The 26,049-nt window shown below is 46.8% G+C and overlaps 2 protein-coding genes across 4 annotated transcripts in view; one reads left to right on the forward strand and one right to left on the reverse strand.

The window, feature by feature from the left end:
- LOC119657591 (E3 ubiquitin-protein ligase Ubr3) overlaps window positions 1-618 on the reverse strand; it is a 114,962-nt gene extending 114,344 nt beyond the window's left edge. The window contains exon 1 of one of the 3 annotated variants that reach the window (XM_038064573.1): window positions 573-618. The gene's annotated coding sequence lies outside the window, so the exon portion shown is untranslated. Of the gene's footprint in view, window positions 1-454 lie in introns of all 3 variants that reach the window. The other 2 variants (XM_038064572.1, XM_038064570.1) reach the window with 2 other exon arrangements.
- Window positions 619-8,403: 7,785 nt separating this feature from the next.
- On the forward strand, window positions 8,404-21,522 carry LOC119658448. The gene is made up of 5 exons (XM_038065852.1): window positions 8,404-8,902; window positions 14,292-14,427; window positions 14,489-14,714; window positions 14,877-15,245; window positions 21,139-21,522. Exons 1-5 carry the CDS (start codon window positions 8,450-8,452, stop codon window positions 21,335-21,337), a joined length of 1,383 nt encoding a protein of 460 aa, XP_037921780.1. The 5' UTR covers window positions 8,404-8,449; the 3' UTR covers window positions 21,338-21,522.
- Window positions 21,523-26,049: the final 4,527 nt, after the last annotated feature.

The raw sequence follows: 26,049 nt of genomic DNA on the forward strand, positions 1-26,049 counted from the left end.
ACCATTTCCTCGGAGGCGAACGGTGGGAACCCGCGGGTTTCCCGACTAGCACTTGATTCCAGGCGAGGATGGCTGACCCGGGCTCCGAGGAAACAGGAGCGCGGACCGGCCAGCGAGGCTGCCCGCATAACATAAAGATTTCAGGCGGCGAGAGCACAACCGCGCGAGGAGTCAGAACCTTCCACTTGGGAAGCAACCGCGACCGGATATTTCCAACTCGTGGCAACTCGCGTGAGTATCAAATGTCGGAGCTCCCGGGCCAGCACTCCTGGCCGCAGTACCGCCGCGGAATTTCCTGCGGTTCCTCACGGGCCGCGGGCGTTCCTCCACCTGAACCTCGCGTTCTTGCAAATTGACGTGACTCGAGGCAGCACCGCGGCGGGTCGTGGCGATGACGACTCGCCTTTCGCGTCCTGGCCAGCCGCGCACAAGGGCCCGCGCGCCGTGCACTCACTCACGAGGACGCGGCCACCACGCACGACCCTCGAGCAGAATGGCCCGAGTCCGGGCCAGAGTTGCTCCGCGAAATTCGATTTAGAATCGCAACAGAACCAGCGAACTGGCCGCGGTACCTGTCTCCACGCGTCGCGATACGTAAAGAAAAAAAGCACGACTGAGTACATACACCTAGTCGCAGTGCGTGGTGGTATTTTGTTTATGTACTTCACTCGTGCTCATTATGTACGTCAGATTGGCGAGAGCAAGACACTGAGCTAGGTGCCAAGGTCGGAGAGCGGGAAATGGGAATGCCAGGCTGCCGCTGATGGAGGGAAATTTTGAAATCATTTTCAGGAATTGGTTTAGATTTCAGATTTATTTATTAAGCAAAGAAACAGGAATACATGTACAGTACAAACAATTTATATGTAGGGCTGTATACTCGAAAAGTACAGGCGCGGAAGTTTTACCAACAAGTCAGTAGGATAAAGCCTTACACACCTCGATGCTCATCCTGCCGAGACAAAGAGGGAAATCTGATTTCCGGAAAAATGGGCATATTGGAGCGATGGGTTTAGTACTTTGATGAAGTGCTGAACACCCAGAACATCGGCGAGTGGAGGGCCCAGGAGGTGTGCGAAATCGAGAAGAAGGTAGGTAGGTATCAGTGGCCGCTTTGAGGAACCCAATTAGCGCTTTGGTGCGCCGTTTTGATGCCACAAACTCCTAAGACCGTGACTGTTGTTATGGGAGCAGAGAGGCCGAGTCAAGCCGGCTCGGATCTTCAGGGCCAGCCCGTAGCATTTACAAAGGAAAGCAGCTCTCCGACCCTGCAGCTAGAAATCTCTCTGAGGTCCCCAAAGAATGGTTTACCCAGTGTCCGCAGCCTGACTCTAGCCAGAGCTGGGCAATCGCAGAGAAAGTACATGAGGGTTTCCCTTCCTTCTCCGCAGTTTCGGCAATGCGAGTTGTAGGGTATGCCGAATCTGGCGGCATGGTCCCCTATGGGCCAGTGCCCAGTGCAGACCACCGTAATCTTGAATGCATTTGCATGCGTCTGGCACAGGAGCTCTCGTGATCGGGCTATGTTATAAGCGGGCAAAATTCTCCTTGACTTGGCACAGCTTGTAAGCCTTCGCCATCTCATGCCCGCGAGTAGACTCCGCCCCCGACAGCCGGCAGCGGAACACCGACTGTATTCGCCGAGCGACTGCCAAGAGCAGAGCCTTGCCTGGCCAATCCGTCAGCTCACTCATTCCCCTCTATGTTCCTATGCCCGGGAACCCAAAGGAGAGTGACCTTGAGCGTGCCGCCCAGATGGTTGAGCGCGTCTCTGCAATGCCCCACCAGCCGGGAAAATGTCGTCGTTGAGTACGAGACCTTGATGGCCGCTTGGCTGTCTGTCAGAATGGCTATATTACGCTTGGGGCTCGAATCACGCTCCAGCCATCGACAGACTTCCAATATCGCCAGTACTTCCGCCTGGAATACACTGGCGAAACCTGGGAGACCATACGACTTGGATACACCGTGTGTATTCGAGAAAACCCCCGCGCCGACTCCATAGGTCATCTTTGATCCGTCCGTAAAGAATACCGTGTCATAGTCTTGCAACACGCCGCCGGTCTTCCACTTTGCCCTGGTTGGAAGATCCACAGCAAAGTTTCTCGAGAAGTTCAGCTTGCGTGTGACATATTCCATGGGGGATGCCCAGATTTCTCGAAGTATTTCATCTAGGATGTTGTTGTGGCCGTAGGACTTCGCTGTCCAGCATCCGGACTCACGTAGTCTGACGGCACTGCATGCTGCGACATATTTAATGTGGAGGTCTAAGGGGAGGAGATGCAGGAGTACATTGAGAGCATCTGCCGGGCAGGACTGCAGAGCCCCAGTAGCACCCGCACACGCGGTTCTTTGAGTCCTATTAAGCTTCGTTCTATTGTATTTTTTCTTCAAAGCCTGCCACCATACCATAGAGCCATACGTTAGGATCGGACACACTACAGCGGTGTACATCCAGAGAACCATTCTCGGCCGGAGACCCCATTTCTTTGCAAGCATAGAAGGCTATACAGGCCTTCTTAACCCTCAGTTTTATGTTCAATCTCCAATTTAGCTTAGGATCCAGGATTACACCCAGATACTTTACATTAGAGGAAAGAACCAGTTTTTGTTCATTCAGCCGTGGTAGATGAAATTCAGGTATCCTTGTCCTAGTGGTGGTGGTGAATAGTATCAGTTGCGTTTTGGTTGGGTTTATGCTGAGTCCGCATCTTGCGGCCCACAGGCACAGCTTTCGCAACGTTCCTTCCATGATATCGCTCATAATGGACAGAAACATCCCTGATACTAATATCACCAAGTCGTCGGCATACGCTACCACCTTCACCCCGCTGCTGTCCAATGTACGTCCATTTTGTCCATTACTATTAACCAGAGCACCAGTGAGATGGCGCCACCCTGGGGCGTGCCTCTGTTCACAGCTCTGGTCAAGTGGTTGCCTCAGAGATCCGACTGGATTATCCTGGTACTCAGCATGGATATAATCCAATGCGTGAAATACGCCTCCAATCCAATACCGGTCAAGGCTTCCTTGATGGCGTTGGTACTGACGTTGTTAAAAGCTCCCTCTATATCCAAGAAGGCAGCAAGGGTATACTGCTTGTACTGCAGCAACCGCTCAACCGTGCCAATTACCTCGTACAGAGCGGTTTCTGTGGATTTTCCTTTGAGGTAGGCATGCTGGGACTTACAGAAAGGCGTTCTCTCCATAATCCTCCTTAAGTTAATGTCCAGGACGCGTTCTAGGGTCTTCAGGACGAAAGAGTTCAGGCTGATTGTTCGAAAGTTCTTCGCGGACTCGTGACCGCGCCTGCCCGCTTTCGGTATGAAAACCACAAGTGCGCGCCTCCAGGACTGCGGTACGTATCCTAAAGAGATGCAGCTCCGGTAAATCTCAACAAGCCACGGCACAACCCTTTCCTGGTGCTTCTGTAGCATGACTGGCATTATGCCATCTGGGCCTGGAGACTTGTATGCGGAGAAGCTGTTTATAGCCCAGCCGATCCTATCCTCGGTAATTACCGATTTGATAGTCTCGCACAGCTGGGGTTACGGCAAACCCTCCAAGCAAGGTTCTGACTCACCGTCCTTCTCGCTTGAGGGAAAGTGCGTTTGAACCAGCAGCTCCAAGGTTTCGCTAGAAGATTCCGCCCAGGAGCCTTCCGACTTTTTAAGAAAGGATGGGCTCTTATGTTCCTTGGACAGAATCTTACTGAGCCTCGCGGATTCACTTGTGCTTTCGATGTTCTGACAATAGTCCAGCCAAGACCGCCTCTTGGCGGTCCTGATGGCCGACTTGTACTTCTTCAGGCAATCCTTGTATGACTGCTAGTATTTTTGCCTGTAGCAGATGTTGAAGATTTCTCTGGTGAACTTTTTGAGGCTAGAGAGATCTTCATTCCACCACGGTGGCACGAGACTTTAAAGGCGGTATCGAATGCCTTCCCCAGAGCCCCGACCCTTGACTCTAGTTCGTCTGTCGTGCCAATCTTACCAATTTGCGCACCGGAGAGTTTGTTCTTAATTACTTGACCAAACTTTCTCCAGTCGATCCTCGTGGGGTCTCTAAAGGGCTTGGAAACCTCTGCGGCGAAATATAGACTGAAGAGTATCCAACTGTGGTCAGAGAAGGATCTTTGGTCAGACACTCTCCAGTCCTCCACCCTAAGAATCCCATTGTCGGTTATTAGGGTGATATCAAGGACCTCCTCGCAACCGTCACAGTTTTCCGAGCAGGGGAAATGGAAGGTTGGTGTACTGCCCCTGTTACACACCGATATGTTTGAAGTAATAATAAAATCAAAGAATGACTCACCTCTTTCGTTGATTTCGGAGCTGCCCAAAGCGTATTCCTTGCTTTCTTTGTTGCTATGGTGTTCGTCAGATGCTGTAGTTCTTCTGGCTGAGCTGATCGGTCATGAATCATGTAAGCCGAGGAAGTTGGAAGTTGCCCAAGATTTGCAAGTTATGGCCCAATTGCTTAGTTTTACTTCTGATGTAGACGGAGACTACGAGGACCCATTTACACCATTAACCAACAAACCAACAACATCAAAAGGTACTGGTCAAACGGTAAGAATAAAGATAGGAGACTACAACTTTGAGACCGTTGATAATTTCTCCTATCTAGGGTCGAAAATCACAACCGATAACAGCTACGGTGATGAAATCATCGCACGGTTGTTGTCAGCCAACAGAGCCTGTTTCAGCTTACATAGACTGTTCCGCTCGAAACGTCTCACCATAGGGTCAAAGCTCTTACTATACAAGACTATGATCTTGCCAGTCCTCATGTATTCCTCGGAGACTTGGGTTCTTAGCAAGAAGAATTGCAAACTCTTGGCCGCGTTCAAGAGAAGAATCCTCCGAAAAATGTTTGGCCCCCTACATGAGGATGGACGATTCCGTAGCCTACATAACGACGAAATCCATGATGACGGGTCACCTAATCTGTATGGATGAGGAAGAACCAGTCCGGAAAGTCTGTAAGGGTAATGGTCTATGGAAAATTTTATTTCACCAAATATTTTTATGTGGAGTATCAAATGAAAGGTCTCGATTAGTACTTTCCGAAACCGGTCTTAATTTTGATATTACCTTACCGGGCAGGACGGTCAACTGAAACTGCTCTGTATTAGCTGACAGATGTATTACGGGATGTCATAGCAACAAAGGAAATAGCACTGTGTGTGTTTTTGGATATTGAAGGAGCATTCGACAAGACATCGCACACACAGATACAAGACGCCCTGAGCCGCAAGGGAGTGGGAAACACCCTGGCATTCTGGATGGGCAAAATGCTAGAAAGCAGGCAAATAGAAGTACCGACAGGTGCAAATTCTATTGTCATGAACACTACTCAAGGTTGTCCACAGGGCGGGATACTATCGCCGCTTATGTGGAGTATGGCAGTGGACGAACTCCTGCACGTGCTAACAAATACTGGAATACAAGTCCAGGGTTACGCGGACGACATTGTTTCAATCTGTACGGGCAAATATGAAGATACCCTATGTGATAGAATCCAAACTGGACTAAGGGTTACTAGTGCCTGATGCAGGAAGGTGGGACTGTGGATTAATCCAGCCAAAACCACCATAGTACCATTCACTAGGAGGCGTAAGCTTGATCACCTGACAGTCATAACATTACATGACATGGAGGTGAAACGAGAAACAGAGGTCAAATATTTGGGAATTACGCTAGACCAAAAATTACTCTGGAAAACACATGTCGGAAGGCCACGAGGGCTCTGATGACTTGTAAGTCCATAGCAGGAAGATACTATTTTGGATATATACTGAAATAGCAAGGCCAATGATTACCTATGGAGTGGTAATCTTGACAGAAAGAACCGAACTCAGCACACAAGCCAAGAAATCACACAAACTCCAAAGACTGGCTTGCATGTGTATTAGTGGGGCATGAGCACATGCCCAACGACATCTCTGGAGGTCCTTCTGGGATTAACCCCTCTCCATCTGCACATACAGATGCAGGGAAGGAGGGCAATATTCAGGATGGCCGGGAGTGAAGTGAGTGAAGATTGATATTCTCTCTAGGCGGTACTCCAATTACTGATACCAAGGGATAATATGACAACAAGGTTTCACTTCGATAAGAAGTTTGAAACACGTTGGAGTAACAAGGCCAACTGGTAGACCGTGGCTACGACATACGGCTTAAACCAGTAACTGATTACTTGGTACACTGACGGATCCCTCACAGCAGAGGGAGCGGATGCCGGTGTCATTGGTCCAAGGAAAATGTACTTCAAGATAATAGACAGGTACACTAGCATATTCCAGGCGAAAATATACGCCATAGACAGATGTGCCTTTCATCTCCAAAGGAACTACGGGGGGCAGAACATAGTTACTCTTACCGATAGCCAAGCAGCGATCAATTCACTTAGGTCCAACCAGGTGAACTCTACACTGGTGTGGGAATGCCTTGAGAGACTGAATACACTCGGCTCGTCCAACAAGGTCTGGATACTTTGGGTTCCAAGCTATACTGGGTTGGAAGGCAACGAGGCAGCGGACGAACTAGCTAAGAAGGGAGCAGGGACGCCTTTACACGGGCCAGAACCCTTCTGTGAAATCGGAAATGGTTTCATGGCTATGACTCTAAGAAATGAAGAGGAACGGTTGAGGGAACTATACTGGGCAGGCCTACTAGGGATGGAGCAGTCCAGAGTGCTCATTGAGGATACGAGCCTACGCGCACAAAGGATTGTTTAAACCTCACCAAAAAGAACCTCCGAATCATAGTGGGAATTATCACTGGTCACTGTCGGCTAAACTATCACCCAAGGAAGCTAGGGATATCTACGGACACTGCCTGCAGGTTTTATGCGGAGTGTGATGAAACCTCTATACACGTCCTGGAACAGTATTCGGTACTTGTGCAAAGTAGGTCGAGGCATCTGGGAGAACACTTAATACCAGATGCAAAGTTGAAAGATGTGAAGCAGGGAACATACTAAAGTTCCTGACGGTTGAGATACTATGAGATACTATGTACACTATAACCAGTAAAGAGGACACAATAGTTCTTTAAGGACGCATTGCGACTTTTCCTTAACAGAATAATCAGTGACATCCTTCATGCTGACTTGTTCGGAGGACGAGGAGGAATTCAATAGACGATGATATCTTTCTTCAAACACTTCGACTACGCTAATGACATCTGTTTGCTTTCTCACCGGGTCATGGATCTTGGCCAAATGGCTTTAGATTTGAAAAGAGAGGCAAGTAGAGTTGGACAGAAGATAAACACCAACAAAACCAAGGTTTTGAGTCTAACGAGTCATTGCACTCTCCCTATCTGCATTAATGGGCAGGGCATCGAAAGCGTCGATCAATTTGTATATCTAGGGAGCGTGGTTTCTGCCAATGGCGCCACGGAACTAGATGTTACCCGACGCATTAATAGCGCCAGATCCGCTTAGGGCTGCCCTGTTTAAAATCTGGAAATGCAGAACAAGGTCAAGTTGAGACTACTCTGTGCTAGTGTTCTTTTCGTGTTGGTATATGGAAGTAGCACATGGAAAGTTAACTTCAGTGTTACTCAAAAGCTTCAAGCTTTCGTCAATACCTGTCTGCGTGGTATTATCAGAGTAGACTGGCTTGACACTATCTTAAACGAATAACTTGGTCGGCGCACAGGTTTGGCACTCGTATGCGATGTGATAGGAAGACGGAAGTTGCAGTGGATAGGTCACACATTGACAAGGGGCGACAATTACATTGCTGGCTATGCCATCCAGTGGAATCCACTCTCCCCGAGTGCGTCACCCCAAAGGCGCTTTGCGCAGAACAGTACAGGAGGAGTGCAAACGTCTCGAGAAGTCGTGTGGGGAGGGGGAGCTGAAGCTCATTTCAAGTAATCGCCAGCGATGGCGCGTAGGTGTGGTTTGAATTTACTGCCACTTAAAACACTAAATATCAATATCACACTTAAGTAAGTAATCTGACATGCTAAATCCATGCACATTACGGACTACGAAGAAACGGAACAGTTGTGCACTTAATTATACTTACAGAAGAAATACACAAAACCGTTCATACCTGACGCGTTAAGTTTCCGGTTTTCAACTTTTTTTTTCTTCGTTTGATGATTTTTCATTGATACGTATCTGGCGCTAAAGCACACTCTACGCTATGAATCTAAAAAATGTAGGGCAAATCCCTCTGACTAATAGTTGATGTTATCGGCCGCCAATGATGATAGGCACGGTTAGGGTAATGAATAATCTTTGATAAATATGTAAATATCTATTCAGTCTATATCTCCTAATCTGCCACTGAGTCACGTTATCCAGCTGAACTAACAAATCAAATCCAGAGTTGGTCTACTAATCGAATTACACGAAATTAGTTAGTCACTCCTAGTCTAGACTTCTGTTCGGAAAAACGGAATCCCGACGTACTCGTTACTATTTAGAATGAAAAGAGGTATCGCACTATTCCTCTTAGTTTTAGCCGTAGAAGCATCGCCAAAGTATCTGCTCACCCCCAATTTATGTAAAAATTTCGGTGAATATATACTTGTGGAAAACGAAGTTTGGAAGCAGCTTTTCGACAACTTCATAACAAAGTTCGATAAGAATCGGTGGTTGCAATACGTGTGCGATCGACACAAGGACTACTTGTTGAAACATCGAGTCGGTGTTAAGAAGTTTAGATTCGGCAAAGTGAAACAGTGGAGTGAAGCGGGTGACTATCTGTTGGTCTCGAGAGATGTGGGGGTTCATTTCCAAACACTCCGTCGCCTGGTATTGAACAATCTAACAAAAAGCATTGACTTGTCTCCACACTCAGATATCCTCGAAAATGCTAACCAATATTTTTCCGCGATTAAATATGCTTCTGAGTCCATCGCTAACAAGACTGGCATGGTAAGAACTCTGAACTTGAGAAAGTAATGGAAGTTATGTGATAAGTAAATCTTAGAACTCTAAGCTCCCTTGAATATATGCACGTATAACACATAAGGGTTTCTGTTGCGCATGTTATTTAAATTTCTCAAGTGCTAGCAATCCCGGCAAGATAATTCCCGCCAATTACGGCCACCGATGGTTATAGTTTTGAATTAGATTTCCCCGAGCAGCTCATCAGATTAAACACGCGTGATTTTTACTCATTAAACTCGGTTTATTTTTTGGTGGAAAGCACCGAAAACCACAGTGAGGAACTTTAATCCAGTCACCTACCTGTTCTCACTCGCTATGCCCCACGGAACTCTCTATAGATCCGGCTCACTCTTACGGTAAGAGTTGTTCCCTTCCTGCCTTCGTAAGCGCTCCAACCTTCGAAGTTCCTCCTGAATACAGCTTATGGTGCCTAGCAGGATTCCATACGTCTTGGGATGATCGTCTCTATTTGTAAAGGTCTCCTTTCCATCTACGTAAAAGCTTTCAATAAACTGCGCCCCTTTGGATTTGAGTCTCTATTACCCCACTCAAGGACCCAAGCGTTGAAATCACCACAATCACCTTTGGACTTCGTCCCCTTGGGTCGAGACAATGTCAAACTTGGTGGGGCGTACTAGCTGTATACATGCAATGATTGAGATTTATTTGAATAAACCTCATTTTCTGATTGCAGACAGCAGCTTCCTCAATTCCGGACATTTACCATTTCCGGCAACATGCTGGTTACCCTGTCCCTCCTTTATTTCGCACAATAGGCATTTGGGGTCTCTATTGCACCCCTTGCAAAATGGCCTTTCGGGCCGCCAACAACTTTAGTGCTGCCTCCGGTGGTACTCGTACTGTGGTTGTTTGAGTACTGGCATAGGTTCTTCGAGGAAAATTGAAAATTTCCACGATACTCGGGTTGGAAAAATGGCGAAAAATGCAAAATCGTCGGATTTCCACGTGAGATGCCTCGTTCGAACGGGGAGGCGCCCCAGATTCAGGAAATCCAAGAATTTCCACGCTACGACATCGGGAACGCGAGATATCGGGGGAAATCCTCCACTGGAGGGTCTGGCTGAAATCGAGGAAAATTGAAAATTTGCACAATACCCAGGTCGGAAAAATGGAGAAAAATGCAAAATCATTGGATTTCCACGTGAGATGCCTCGTTCGAACGGGGAGGCGCCCCAGATTCAGGAAATCCAAGAATTTCCACGCTACGACATCGGGAACGCGAGATATCGGGGGAAATCCTCCACTGGAGGGTCTGGCTGAAATCGAGGAAAATTGAAAATTTGCACAATACCCGGGTCGGAAAAATGGCGAAAAATGCAAAATCATCGGATTTCCACGTGAGATGCCTCGTTCGAACGGGGAGGCGCCCCAGATTCAGGAAATCCAAGAATTTCCACGCTACGACATCGGGAACGCGAGATATCGGGGGAAATCCTCCACTGGAGGGTCTGGCTGACATGGAGGAAAATTGAAAATTTGCACAATACCCGGGTCGGAAAAATGGCGAAAAATGCAAAATCATCGGATTTCCACGTGAGATGCCTCGTTCGAACGGGGAGGCGCCCCAGATTCAGGAAATCCAAGGATTTCCACGCTACGACATCGGGAACGCGAGATATCGGGTGAAATCCTCCACTGGAGGGTCTGGCTGAAATCGAGGAAAATTGAAAATTTGCACAATACCCGGGTTGGAAAAATGGCGAAAAATGCAAAATCGTCGGATTTTCACGTGAGATGCCTCGTTCGAACGGGGAGGCGCCCCAGATTCAGGAAATCCAAGAATTTCCACGCTACGACATCGGGAACGCGAGATATCGGGGGAAATCCTCCACTGGAGAGTCTGGCTGAAATCGAGGAAAATTTCCACGATACTTGGGTGGGAAAAATGGGGAAAAATGCAAAATCATCGGATTTCCACGTGAGATGCCTCGTTCGAACGGGGAGGCGCCCCAGATTCAGGAAATCCAAGAATTTCCACGCTACGACATCGGGAACGCGAGATATCGGGTGAAATCCTCCACTGGAGGGTCTGGCTGAAATCGAGGAAAATTGAAAATTTGCACCATACCCGGGTCGGAAAAATGGCGAAAAATACAAAATCGTCGGGTTTCCACGTGAGATGCCTCGTTCGAACGGGGAGGCGCCCCAGATTCAGGAAATCCAAGAATTTCCACGCTACGACATCGGGAACGCGAGATATCGGGGGAAATCCTCCACTGGAGGGTCTGGCTGAAATCGAGGAAAATTGAAAATTTGCACGATACCCGGGTCGGAAAAATGGCGAAAAATGCAAAATCATCGGATTTTCACGTGAGATGCCTCGTTCGAACGGGGAGGCGCCCCAGATTCAGGAAATCAAAGAATTTCCACGCTACGACATCGGGAACGCGAGATATCGGGGGAAATCCTCCACTGGAGGGTCTGGCTGAAATCGAGGAAAATTGAAAATTTGCACGATACCCGGGTCGGAAAAATGGCGAAAAATGCAAAATCATCGGATTTCCACGTGAGATGCCTCGTTCGAACGGGGAGGCGCCCCAGATTCAGGAAATCCAAGAATTTCCACGCTACGACATCGGGAACGCGAGATATCGGGGGAAATCCGCCACTGGAGGGTCTGGCTGAAATCGAGGAAAATTGAAAATTTGCACAATACCCGGGTCGGAAAAATGGCGAAAAATGCAAAATCGTCGGATTTTCACGTGAGATGCCTCGTTCGAACGGGGAGGCGCCCCAGATTCAGGAAATCCAAGAATTTCCACCCTACGACATCGGGAACGCGAGATATCGGGGGAAATCTGCCACTGGAGGGTCTGGCTGAAATCGAGGAAAATTGCAAATTTGCACAATACCCGGGTCGGAAAAATGGCGAAAAATGCAAAATCATCGGATTTCCACGTGAGATGCCTCGTTCGAACGGGGAGGCGCCCTAGATTCAGGAAATCCAAGAATTTCCACGCTACGACATCGGGAACGCGAGATATCGGGGGAAATCCTCCACTGGAGGGTCTGGCTGAAATCGAGGAAAATTGAAAATTTGCACGATACCCGGGTCGGAAAAATGGCGAAAAATGCAAAATCATCGGATTTCCACGTGAGATGCCTCGTTCGAACGGGGGGGCGCCCCAGATTCAGGAAATCCAAGAATTTCCACGCTACGACATCGAGAACGCGAGATATCGGGGGAAATCCTCCACTGGAGGGTCTGGCTGAAATCGAGGAAAATTGAAAATTTGCACGATACCCGGGTTGGAAAAATGGCGAAAAATGCAAAATCATCGGATTTCCACGTGAGATGCCTCGTTCGAACGGGGAGGCGCCCCAGATTCAGGAAATCCAAGAATTTCCACGCTACGACATCGGGAACGCGAGATATCGGGGGAAATCCTCCACTGGAGGGTCTGGCTGAAATCGAGGAAAATTGAAAATTTGCACAATTCCCGGGTCGGAAAAATGGCGAAAAATGCAAAATCATCGGATTTCCACGTGAGATGCCTCGTTCGAACGGGGAGGCGCCCCAGATTCAGGAAATCCAAGAATTTCCACGCTACGACATCGGGAACGCGAGATATCGGGGGAAATCCTCCACTGGAGGGTCTGGCTGAAATCGAGGAAAATTGAAAATTTGCACAATACCCGGGTCGGAAAAATGGCGAAAAATGCAAAATCATCGGATTTCCACGTGAGATGCCTCGTTCGAACGGGGAGGCGCCCCAGATTCTGGAAATCCAAGGATTTCCACGCTACGACATCGGGAACGCGAGATATCGGGTGAAATCCTCCACTGGAGGGTCTGGATGAAATCGAGGAAAATTGAAAATTTGCACAATACCCGGGTTGGAAAAATGGCGAAAAATGCAAAATCGTCGGATTTTCACGTGAGATGCCTCGTTCGAACGGGGAGGCGCCCCAGATTCAGGAAATCCAAGAATTTCCACGCTACGACATGGGGACGCGAGATATCGGGGGAAATCCTCCACTGGAGGGTCTGGCTAAAATCGAGGAAAATTGAAAATTTCCACGATACCCGGGTCGCAAAAATGGTCAAAAATGCAAAATCGTGGGATTCCTACGAGAGATACCTCGTTCGAACTGGGATACGCCCCAGATTCAGGAAATCCAAGAATTTCCACGCTATGACATCAAAAACGCGAGATATCAGGGGAAAATCCACCCCTGGAGGGTCTGGCTGAAATCGAGGAAAATTGAAAATTTGCACAATACCCGGGTTGGAAAAATGGCGAAAAATGCAAAATAGTCGGATTTTCACGTGAGATGCCTCGTTCGAACGGGGAGGCGCCCCAGATTCAGGAAATCCAAAAATTTCCACGCTACGACATCGGGAACGCGAGATATCGGGGGAAATCTGCCACTGGAGGGTCTGGCTGAAATCGAGGAAAATTTCCACGATACTTGGGTGGGAAAAATGGGGAAAAATGCAAAATCATCGGATTTCCACGTGAGATGCCTCGTTCGAACGGGGAGGCGCCCCAGATTCAGGAAATCCAAGAATTTCCACGCTACGACATCGGGAACGCGAGATATCGGGGGAAATCCGCCACTGGAGGGTCTGGCTGAAATCGGGGAAAATTGCAAATTGGCACGATACCTCATCATCATCAACGGCGCAACAACCGGTACCCGGTCTAGGCACGATACCTGGGTCGGAAAAATGGCCAAAAATGCAAAATCGTGCGATTCCCACGCGAGATACCTCGTTTGAACGGGGAGGCACCCCAGATTCAGGAGATCCAAGAATTTCCACACTACAACAATATACTCCTCGGCAAGTTCTTGCAACTTGAATTGCTCCTTCAGAGGAGTATAAATTTCTCCTTTCGATGTCACTTCATTGAGATCCTTATATTGTAAATCTTATATTTTGTGTCTTCTGGAGCTCCAAGAGAAGTTTTCCCTTCTGCGTTCGCCTCATCCTTCTGACATTGTTACCTAGACCACTTAACGTCGGCTTTCCGCAGAATCTCAGCGTAAGGAAGGTCACTTCTGCTTTCGATAATAATCGTGTCCGGACGGGGCTTCCTTCGTCTTACCTGTGCCTTTAGCTTCATGATAGTTCAAACATTTGCTGCCATCTTCGGCAGAAGGCTTGTAAGCTTCTCCATATAAGACTGGTCAGGCCAGTGCTATAGCGTTTACACTGCACTGGAAGCCGAGTTAAAGCTATTTAGCTGTTCATCTCTAGTCCAGTCTTCACCCCCGCAACTGACTAGAGCTATAGCGCTCCTCGCTGCTCTAAGCAGTAAATCGTGCTTATCCAGGTGGGGCTGAAACAAATCCCATTACATTTGTTTTCCAAACTTACATGATTATTTTTTTGAATATTTTTCTACAGGATCTACGAAAAAAGTGTTCGTTAACTTCGGAGCTTAGGACTCTAGACCGCGTCTATTATCATCTTCAATATACCTTGCTGCGAAGTTATATTCTCCTTGAGTTCTCATACATGGTTGCTGCTATTGAAAAAGAAGGTGCTGATGAAATGCTGATTCCTTAGAAGTCTGACAAAACTATATATTGATTTATTTACAGGAATTAATTATATGTTTCCAAGTCAATTGAGGTCCAAGTTCATACAACTTTACAATTCAACCATGAGTAACTTTATTGAGGCAAAAAATCGCACAGACAATACAGAAATCGTTCTATGTGATCCTAAAAAGTGGACTCCTCGCAAATATCAGAGAATTCCTGCGAAATTGCAAGAGAAGGTTTACTTCAGTTTGAAGGAGGTCACGTCAGATATTGATTCGAATAAGTAAGTATATTAGAGCGTGAGCGAAAAAATTCCCCTGAAATTTGCGGATAGAGTCTAAATCATATCCTCGGCAAAGGATTATTTTGTTGTTCTCCGCGATTTCCGGGAGATAGTACTTAATCAGTTTCTGAAAATAATTAGAAAATATTTTGTCTCCGTCAGGATCGTGTTAACGTTTCGCTTTACAAAGCATAAGAACATCTATCATCTACAGATCATGCAAGGACAATTGGGACGGGGTGGAAATGTAATCAAACGGTCCGCAAAATGGAAGCCAATTGAAAAGTTCTCACTTAACGATAAAAACGTTACGGAAACTGATTATATGGAGTTAAAAGGAACCGACTTTGCCTTCCATCTTACAAGTATAAAATATGATTTTCCATTCGCTGTAACCGGAGTAAAATTAGTTTACAACAAGCTTGAGCTTAGTTTGATGGTAAGGTTCAATGAAATACGTTTCCCGGAAGGAACTCTAGTACCAACAGAAAAGGAGGGACCTGATTGGATAGGATCTACCGAAATGTGCAAGTAAGTGAAAGCATCTATAATAAAATTATGTTATTTCGGAATATACTGAGTACTTCTTAGTCAATTTAGGAGAATCTACCTCCAACACTCTATGAGTTGTTGTTTAAAAATACAAAGCTTGTATTCTTCTATTGTTCTACGCGACATAGTTTTAAGGCGGATCATTCAAGGTCCGTCCCATTTTTTTCGGGAGAAGGGTAGGTGAATACGTTTACGCACAAAGTGTTAGGCTTCCGCAACAGTGTCGCACTACCAACTAAACACCTCCCTGTCATCAGAGAACTAGCCTGGAACCGTTTGACACATTACTTCGGGCTAGCCCTCTCCCCTCCCGGCTTTGGGACCCTTCAAGTCAGGGAATCCCTTTCATCAACGGGAGAGGCGGAAGGGAGTTGTTAGTTCAGGGAGCCCCTTGCCATCCGGCCCCTCCGCCGGCCTAGTTCAATCCTTTCCGCAATAAGAAGAGCCCGAACATAATGCGCAACACGCGCACCGTGTCAAGGGCATCAGCCCATACCATCCGCGTCATAGAGCAAAACCGACTGCGTTGCTCCCATAAGGGGACGTCTCTTAGTAGATATAGTGCCCGCAACATTCGCCATTAGCCGACTCAAGGCCGAGACTCCAGCTCCAGCCCCCTCTGCAGGTGCTTTGATTTGCTCAAAGAAGCTCATTTTCGAGTTTATCATTAAACCAAGGTATTTACTTGCTGATTTTGACTCTATAGTCAACTCGCCGATCGATATGGTACGCAGGTAGCAAGATAGATATCAGTAGCCGCTCCGAGGAGCCCAATTGGCGCTGTAGTGCGCCGTTTTGATGCAACAAACTCCTAAAACCGTGACTGCTGTTATGGAAGCAGGGAGGCAGAGTCTAGCCGGCTCGGATCTTCAGAGTCAGTCCGTAGTATTCACGAAGGAAACCAGCTCTCCCACCATGCCGCTAGAAATCTCTCTGAGGTCCCCAAAGAATAGTTTACCCAGTGTCCGTAGCCTGACTGTAGCTAGAGCTGTATGAAGGTTTCCCTTCCTTCTCCGCAGCTTCGGCAATGTGAATTGTAGGGTATGCCGAGCCTAGCGGCATGGTCTCCCATGGGCCAGTCCTCCGTGCAGACCGCCGTAATCTTGGATGCATTTGCACGCGGCTGGTACAGGAGCTCTTCGTGATCGAGCTATGTTATAAGCGGGCCAAATTCTCCTTGACTTGGCACAGCTCGTAAGCCTTTGCCTTCTTAGGCTCGCGGCTGCTAGGTAGTGCGAGTAGACTCGGCCCCCAACAGCCGCCAGCGGAACACCGAAGGGCTGCCAAGAGCAGAACCCCGCCTGGCCAATCCGTGAGCCCGTTCATTCCCTTCTATGTTCCTATGCTCGGGAACCCAGAGGAGGGTGACCTTGAGCGTGCCGCCCAGACGGTTCAGCGCGTCTCTGCACTGCCCCACTAGCGGGGAAGATGTCGTCGCCGAGTACAAGGTCTTGATGGCCGCTTGACTGTCGGTCAGAATGGCTACGTTACGCGTGGGGCTCGAATCTCGTTCCAGCCATCGGCAGACTTCCAATATCGCCAGTACTTCCTCCTGGAATACACTAGCGAAACCTGGGAGACCATACGGCTTGGATACACTGTGAGTATTCGAGAAAACCCCCGCATCCGCTCCACAGGTCATCTTTGATCCGTCGGTAAACAATACTGAGTCATAAGCTTGCAATACGCCGCCGATCTTCCACTTTGCCCTGGATGGAAAGTCCATAGCAAAGTTTCTCGTGAAGTTCAGTTTGGGTGTGGCATAGTCCGTGGGGAATGCCCAGATTTCCCGAGGTACTTAGTTTAGGATGTTGCTGTGGCCGTAGGACTTCGTTGCCCAGCATCCGGACTCACGTAGTCTGACAGCACTGTACGCTGCAACGTATTTAATGTGGAGGTTTAGGGGGAGGAGCAATAGAGGATAGGACGCACTACAGCGGTGTACATCCAGAGAACCATCTTCGGCCGCAGACCCCATTTCTTTGCAAAGGTTCTCTTGCAGGAATAGGAGGCTATACACGCCTTCTTAACCCTCAGTTCTATGTTCAATCTTCAATTTAGCTTTGGATCCAGGATTATACCCAGATACTTTACATTATAAGAAAGAACCAATCTTTGTTCATTCAGTCGTGGTAGGTGGAATTCAGGTATCCTTGTCTTGGTTATGTTTATGCAGAGTCCGCATCTTGCGACCCACAGGCACACGTTTCGCAACGCTCCTTCCATGATGTCGCCCATAATGAACGGAAACATCCCTGATACTAATATCACCAAGTCGTCGGCATACGCCACCACTTGCACCCCGCTGCTGGTCAAGTGGTTGCCTCCCAGATCCAACTGGATTGTCCTGGCACATAGCATGGATATAATCCAATGCGTGAGATACCCCTCCAATCCAATACCGGTCAAGGCTTCCTTGATAACGTTGGTACTAACGTGGTTAAAAGCTCCCTCTTTATCCAAGAAGGCAGCTAGGGTATACTGCTTGTACTGCAACGACAGTTCAACCGTGCCAATTACCTCACGGAGGGCGGTTTCCGGGGATTTTCCTTTGAGGTAGGCATGCTGGGACTTAGAGAAAGGCGTTCTCTCCATAATCGTCCTTATGTGAATGTCCAGGACACGCTCTACGGTTTTCAGCACGAAAGAGATCAGGCTGATTGGTTGAAAGTCCTTCGCGAGCTCATGACCGCGCCTGCCCGCTTTCGGTATGAAAACCACTTGCGCGCGCCTCCAGGACTGTGGTACGTATCCAAAAGAGATGCAGTCCCGGCACAACCCTTCTGTAACATCACCGGCAATCTTGCACCTGGGCCTGGAGACTTATATGCGGAGAAGCTGTTTATAGCCCAGCCAATCCTATCTTCGGTTGGCGGGAAAGTAAGATTCCGTCCAGGAGCCTTGCGACTTTTTAGGAAAGGATGGACTCTTATGTTCCTTGGACAGAATCTTACTGAGCCTCGCGGATTCACTGGTGCTTTCAATGTTCTGACAATAGTCCAACCAAGACCACCTCTTGGCGGTCCTGATGGCCGACTTGTACTTCTTTAGGCACTCTATAGTCAACTCGCCGATCGATATGGTACGCAATGTAGGGATTCTCTTTCTCTACTTCGGTTTTCCTGCGCAAGGCTGAAACCATGATTAACAATAAGTGCCACAACGTCGTCTGCATAACCAAACAGGTAGGACTCTTCGGGCATATCGAGTCTCAGCAGGCTATCGTAGGAAGCGTTCCAGAGGTCCGGCCGTAAGACGAATCCCTGTGCTACTCGCGACGCGATCTCCATCCTCATCTGGAACTCTAACATTTCGTAAAGCAGGGAGTGGTCTTTCAGATAATCCCTCAATATCTGCAAGAGATAGCTTGGCACGTGGAATAAGTTTTCTAATGTGCCTAGCATATCTGTCCATCTTACGGAATTGAATGTATTTCTGGCATCGAGCATTATGAGGAGCACTGAGGTGCGTCCCATAAATTTTTGAATGTCTTCAATCGTTGCATTCATCTCCAATTTCAACCTTGGAAAGGGAAGGGAGTCTGGGGGACTCAAATCCAGAGAGTAGCGGAATGGCTTACTTAGTTAGAGTTACACCTTTTTTAGCCAGGAACTGCTGAGCAACAGTGACCATATGAGGCCGAGCATTATCGTGGAATAGGGAAAAGTTACGGTCTTTCCATAATTCTGGCTTCACACGTGCGATATGTTTACATTAATGGTTCAAAACTTGTTTGTAAAACTCGGCATTGACAGTCCGATTCTTCAGAACAAATTCGTGGTGAACGATCCCTTTACGAAAAAATAATGAGCATTGTCTTCACTTTCAACTTTTGAAACCGACATTTTTTGAAGGTGTCCGAATACGCCGAACCTCCTCTGGCGCTTCGTTTCCAGATCATAGGCGAAGCACCAGCTCTTGTCACCAATTATCATCGAATCCAAAAAATTTAGATCATTCAGAGCAGATATTCGGCGTGAACGAAGCCACACTTTTCTGTTCCTCAAATCTTCACGCAATATGTGTTGAATGATGGTTTTTGGTATCCCCGTTTTCTCCTGTACGAACATCGACAATCGGATTTCAAAACATCGGCTACACGAGCGATATTTTCGAGAGTTTTCGTGCTCGCTGATCGGCCACCCTTCTCTTCGTCTTCCATGTTCTCTCCACTGTCGGTAAACGGGGCATACCAACGAAATGTTGTTGTACGGGACACAGCTGATTCTCCATACACTTTTCATATCCCTTATTTCTAAGAACGACACGGTGCAGGACCCTGCAGACACTAGACTAGTCATTTGTTTACCGACCCTCTACAAATTCTGTACGTCGTTATTAGTGGAAGGGTCAATGCGCACCACCTTAAGATCAATAATGTTAGAGCTGTGGAGTCCGATCAATGGGTTACAAAGAGCAAGACAAGTGTCGAATTCAAGTCATCTGCAAAGGGTATCACCAGCCGCATGCCCAACACAGCATTGGTGACCTCCACAGTTAAGCTATGACCGAAATAGACTTTTACAAGTATTAGGAAATAAAAAAAAATGGCGTCTCGAGAAAGTGATCATAGTTCTCATACTATTGTTAACTACAGATATTGTACCCAAATCCCTCACCCTTGATGTCCTGGGATTCTCACACAGTCTCGTTCAAACCATGTGTTCGATGTTGCGGGGAGTTCTCGATGGATTCTCCCAACGACCACCACTACCAGAGCCCCTCTATATTTATTTTTAAGTTGATAAGATCATCTGAGTCTAAATGCTTGGCACTTCTATACATTACTATACTACTCATTTGGCACAATCCCTTGATGCGATCCTTCTTCTGACCTCCTGCTTTGCCGAACCTCTGACCGTCGAAAAGGTACGGATACAGGCGTTATTGAGTTTTGTTGGTAATGTTTCCCTTTCTTGTTTGTATGAGAAGCTACAGCACAGAAATGATTGTTAGTAATGGTAAGATGGGCCGAATGTAGTCTTTGTCGTTATATTCCATACGTTCGTGGGGACTTCGCTGAATATCACTGAAGGATCTAAGGAGCTAATATAAGTTCACTATTTAAGCGCATTTCTGTATGGCACCTTCAGGACTTAATTTTTTACAGATGGCTAATACAATAGGTAGCAGTGAATGGGTTCAACTGACACACGAAAGTTATCGCGCCCTATTTCTTTTCGCGCAAATATTATACAAATAAAAACTGTCTCAACTTCAAATAACAAAAATTGTTTCCATCATCACGACAATTTTGAGTGAAGACCTTAATACTAGGCTAACGAGTACGAGCCACACGCCAAGACACTCCAACCCTTCTTTCCTCGAAAATCAAAAACCATCTCCCAGTGTCCAGCTGATCAACTGCCCATTTAATCAGCCGGGCTCGGTCCCGCGGATCGCATAATAGAAATCAAGTCTGGCCTCAACACTGGTTCACACCTTCGGCGCCTGTTTGCCACACATAAGTGAATCCTGGCCACGTCGCTGAAGGGTTTCGCAATTCATACCTCACCGGTGATTGTTTAGTTTTGGACGTGTTCTTAGCCGAGATAGGCTAATTTATCTTTGTAAAGTCGATTTGAAATTGTGATCAACAAAAATAAATGGAAAATATCATAAGGACGTTGCTACATGATATACTTTTATGTCGTCCTACACTAAGTTCTCTACTTTAAATGGCATTTCATCATGCATATCGTAAATGCCGCCTAAGTCAAGGATATCAAGATTTTACGTTAGTTTTTGTCAACATTCTGAGCTGAGCATTATTCAATTCAAGTTTCACAATTTATCAATTGAGATTTTTTTGTTTCTTTGTTCTTCTTTTTTTGTTCATGGAAATAATACAAAATATTTTATCTGTTTACAGCGACCCGATTATTAATTTCAAGGAAACAACATCGATATCCAGTGGTTGTGTTACTTTGTCATCATCACTCCTGGACATGCGATCAATTTTTCCACGACCATATACTCCACTCAAAGGAGTTGGAGTCTTTTTTAAATACGTCAAGAGGGAAAACTTTTCTGGAGGATTTTTAACACCAAAGTTGATTCCCATGATATGAAAAATTATTTAGCGATTCGTTGTGCTAATCGAATTCTTTTTTTCGCCGACATGATTGACGTACTTATCTTATAATCTCAAAAAAATTGAAGTTTGTATTGAATTCCATAATTTCATGGAAATTGTTGTTTTGACTCGAATATTTTTTAAGGAATTATTAATAATAAAAAAAAACATTTTTCAGAGTTTAGTTTCTTTCAATCTGACCTTTGGCTTTGGTAGTATTAGTAATAATACTAAGTGTGAATGAAGGACATGGTTTCGCAATCAAATAAGGGTGCTGACATACTTGACGCACTTACTTATCATCATCATCAACGGCGCAACAAGGGGTATCCGTTCTAGGCCTGCCTTGATAAGGAACTCCAGATATCGCGGTTTTGCACCGAGGTCCACCAATTCGATATCCCTAAAAGCTGTCTGGTGTCCTGACCTACGCCATCGCTCCATCTTAGGCAGGGTTTGCTTCGTCTTCTTTTTCTACCATAGATATTGCCCTTATGCACTTTCCGGGCTGGATCATCCTCATCCATACGGATTAAGTGGCCTGCCCACCGTAAGCTATTGAGCCGGATTTGATCCACAACCTGACGGTCATGGTATCGCTCATAGATTCCGTCATTATGTAGGCTACGGAATTATCCATCTTCATGTAGGGGGCCAAAAGTTCTACGGAGGATTTTTCTCTCGAACGCGGCCAAGAGTTCGCAATTCTTCTTGCTAAGAACCCAAGTCTCCGAGGAATACATGAGGACTGGCAAGATCATTGTCTTGTACAGTAAGAGTTTTGACCCTATGGTGAGACGTTTCGAGAGAAACAATTTTTGTAAGCTGAAATAGGCGGATTTCATCATCGTAGCTGTTATCGGTTGTGATTTTCGACCCTAGATAGGAGAAATTATCAACGATCTCAAAGTTGTAGTCTCCAATCTTTATCCTTCCCGTTTGACCAGTGCGGTTTGATGTTGTTGGTTGGTTGGTTTTTGTTGCTGACGTACATACTTAGATGACATTAAGTTGAATGTTGGTATTATGACCACATTGAAAGTCTGTGGCATGGTTGACATGTTCAACGATGATATTCGGATGGAATTTGGTTTAGAACGGTGTCGAATCCAATCCATTCGTAAATGTAATCCCGAGCCATATGCCCATAAAAGCAGTGATTTCCACATTCAAATTATGACAAAAACAGACCTCTATTTAAGACTTCTCTGAGGAACCCCTGCTATAGTTAGAGATTTGGAGAATGATCTGCTGCCCCAATTTTTTGATTTCTTCAGTTGACTCCACTCAACTTGAAGGGTTGATCTTTCAATCCTCTCAGTGGGTTGAAATCGTCCTAGGAACGAATCAATTAGGCAATGTAATATATGTATGAAGAATTGTTTGACAGTTTGTCTGAACATCTTATTAGCAGGTTCCCTTCTGCTCAACACGACCTAATCACTCAAACTTCCCAATTCTTTCCGACCGTCCCCCTCCGGCACACTTCCCGTTTACTCTTTCCTTTTATATTTGTTCTGCGCTGCAGTTCGACGCCACTAGAACTCTTTGGACAGCACCCTCGATCTCTTACTTTTGAATATGCCTCGCAACTGAAGACCAAGCCAAGGTGTGCCTACCGTGCTAAGGGTTGAATCGTTACAGGGGTTAAGATGTGGCCTTAGAGGGTGAACTCTGGGTACCAGGCAGCCCTCACTTTCAACTAGCCTTGTCTCGGCAAAAAGAGGTAAAAAAGGGTCATGGCAGCCAACTATGAAAAAATTGGAAAGCAAAAAAGAGAAACAAAACAAAAGCATAAAATAAACTAAACTAATAAAGCATAAAACTGAGGTCATCGACGGAGAACCTCAGTCTAGATTCTGCACTTATTCAAGAGGGAAGCATTCCAATTGGGACCCAGTCCCTAACGGACGAACCGAAGCAGTCCCCTTCTGTCAGCACTACTGACTCCGGGCTCTAATCGGCGCCACCTGCTGAGGCTAAAGTCTTTCCTACGGATAAGCACCCGTCTTCCGGCAGCAAACAGCCTTCGGGCAAACCGCCTCTGGGCAAAAGACAACCCCGCGCTATGCCAATTTTGACGAGAAAGGCTCGTCCGGGGGATCTACGGCTAAGGACAAACCAAAACGGCAGCGGCGACGATTCTAATTCTTCGGCTCAAATGGCTGCAAAGAGAGCTCGGCCAATTGCCACGTCTTCATTTGCAGCCAAGGCTGTCAAAGCCGTTGGATGGGTCTTGTATGACGACACCAATCTATCCGGTTATGATACCGAGCAGTGCAACGAGCTTAGGAGCTGTAAGGACTACATCCTCGCAAGGGTAGTTAGGTGTATATTTAATTAAATTAAAACATTTTCATTTATTTTACAATTTAGATTTACAATTTAGATAATATACAAATGAAGTCGACCAGTCCGGTCGATGGTTAACAACTTAATAATCATATTCAATTATTTCACAATCTAAATTGGTTGTCAAGGCCTACTACGCCACGGAGAACACCAGTGGTGGCATCTGTCAGTCGAATTACCAATATTCGAAATAAATTCCGAATGTTATTAACCCTGTTGCGCCACATCACTCTGCCCCCAGATGAAACCTAGGGGTTTCAGCGACTGAACCCGGAACTGCGTTTCCCATTATTCGGCGAAGCGAACGCGACGTTGATTTGGGGGCGCAAACGGGCTTCAGCCTGGACAAGGAGACAGCCTTTCTGTGTCCCCCGATCTCGAGCTGGAAGAAATATTCTCCCCGCTCGAGAACACGGTACGGACCTTCGTATGGAGGCTGCAGTGGCTTCCCGACAGCATCAGTCCTGATCAGGACATGCGTACACGAGTCCAGTTCCCTGGGAGCGCAGGCAGGTGCGGATTTGTGTCGGGTGGGAGGTGTGGTTTTAAGGCGGTGTAGGTTGTCTCTCAGGAGACGTAGCAATCCAGAGTCTCTGAGAGCCGATCTCTTGTCGAAGACCCGGTCACTTGAGAGTCTTGGGTTCTCCCCGCATGCTAGCTCCACGGGGCTGGCAGCAAATTCCTCTCGGCGGGTTGTTCGTAGGCCAAGTAGGACGAGAGGCAAGACTTGAGTCCAGGACGGATCGTAGCCCGCCGACCATATGGTTTCCGGTTTCGTTTTTGAGAAGACATACTCCATTGTAATAACCAAAAAAGAATGATCGATAAATGGCCACGAGTCTTTTCGGATTACAGACTTAATAATCTTCACCGACGGGTCAGTCATGAGAGACGGATCGGGCGCAGGGATGTTCTCAGGAAATCCGATTATTGTACTGGCCTAATCTCTCGGGAAAATTATGACCATATTCTAGGCGGAAATGTATGCCATTTCATTGCCAACAGAAGACAAAAATGGAGAGCTCGCACCATTCCGACAGTCTGGCAGAATTATCAGCACTAAACGACAACGACATATCAAGCCAGTTGGTGTGGAGTTATCATCAGGTGCTGCTGAAATTTGGCCGACTGAACGAAACACTCCTGATTTGGTACTCAAACATCGCTGGTAATGAAGAAGCTGGTAGACTGGCTCGCCGAGGTTCTGGATCCACAATGGTGGGGCCAAAACCAGCTTTTGGCATCCGGCCATATACTGTCAAGTCTGCTCTGAAGGGGGAAATGGCAAGGATTCACGCAGACGAATGGAGAAATTGTGGGCATGATAATCCTATTTGGGCTTTTGACGGGTCATTGCTGTGAGGAGGAGGAAGAGACGGCGATGTACTTCGTATGTAGCCTCCTCAGACCTCGGACGAAGGTACCTTGATAAGATTTTCTTTAACGAAGAGTTTACGCATTTTGTCTCTGGAGAATCTTCTCAGATTTGTGAAAGCCTGTGAACGCCGTAGGCGAGAAGCCGCTGAATAGGCGATCTTCTAAGTGGGTGAGTGTTAGGAGTTGCGACTCCCCCAACTAACTAACTAAATCTTAGGCTGACTCTCGACACAAAGATAAGTTTTTTCGAGCAAATCAAATCTGTAGCAAACAAGGATGCAGCTGGAGTTTCGATCTTAAGTCGGCTAATGACAAACATTGAGAGTCCTACATCTAGCTGTCGACGTCTTCTAGTTAGTACAACGTAGTCTGTTCTGCTGTATGGCGAAGAGGTATAGGTTAATGCTTTTAACAAGGAGGTATATCGTAAGTACCTGGAGCAAGTACAGAGCGCGGGGAGGGCGGGGAGCTTTACGGGTGGCGTCTGTCTATCGGACTATCTATAAACCGGTCGTGGTGGTGATCGCGACAGTGCGTTGCGCTTCTTACTAAGGATCGTAAAGTCATATACAAACGCAAGGGAGGTGGTGCAAATTGACACAATAGGCAGATGGACTGCGCGGCTCATTGACAACTTAGATGCGTGGCTGAATCATAAGCATGGTGAGACTATTTCCTTACTCACCTCCTAAGTGAGCCTGGAAGTTTTCAGTCTTACCTGCACAAGATTGCGAAGGCACGATCCTCGACTGAAATTCTGCAATAAGGTTCTGGACGATGCTTTTGTTTATCTTGTGGAAGATAAGATGGGTTTCGTCAACAACTCAATGGAGATTCATGGGAGCTCTCTCCAGACATCATTGTTGGGAAGATGATGAGAGGCGCTGACAGGTGCAGCCGTGTTGCGCATTACGTTCGGGTTTTTCTCGTTGCAAAGAAGGTAAAACTCGATCCTTGATTTAAGGGTCCCCATCCTCC

This window comes from Hermetia illucens, chromosome 5, assembly GCF_905115235.1.
Source record: "Hermetia illucens chromosome 5, iHerIll2.2.curated.20191125, whole genome shotgun sequence".
Taxonomy (NCBI): domain Eukaryota; kingdom Metazoa; phylum Arthropoda; class Insecta; order Diptera; family Stratiomyidae; genus Hermetia; species Hermetia illucens.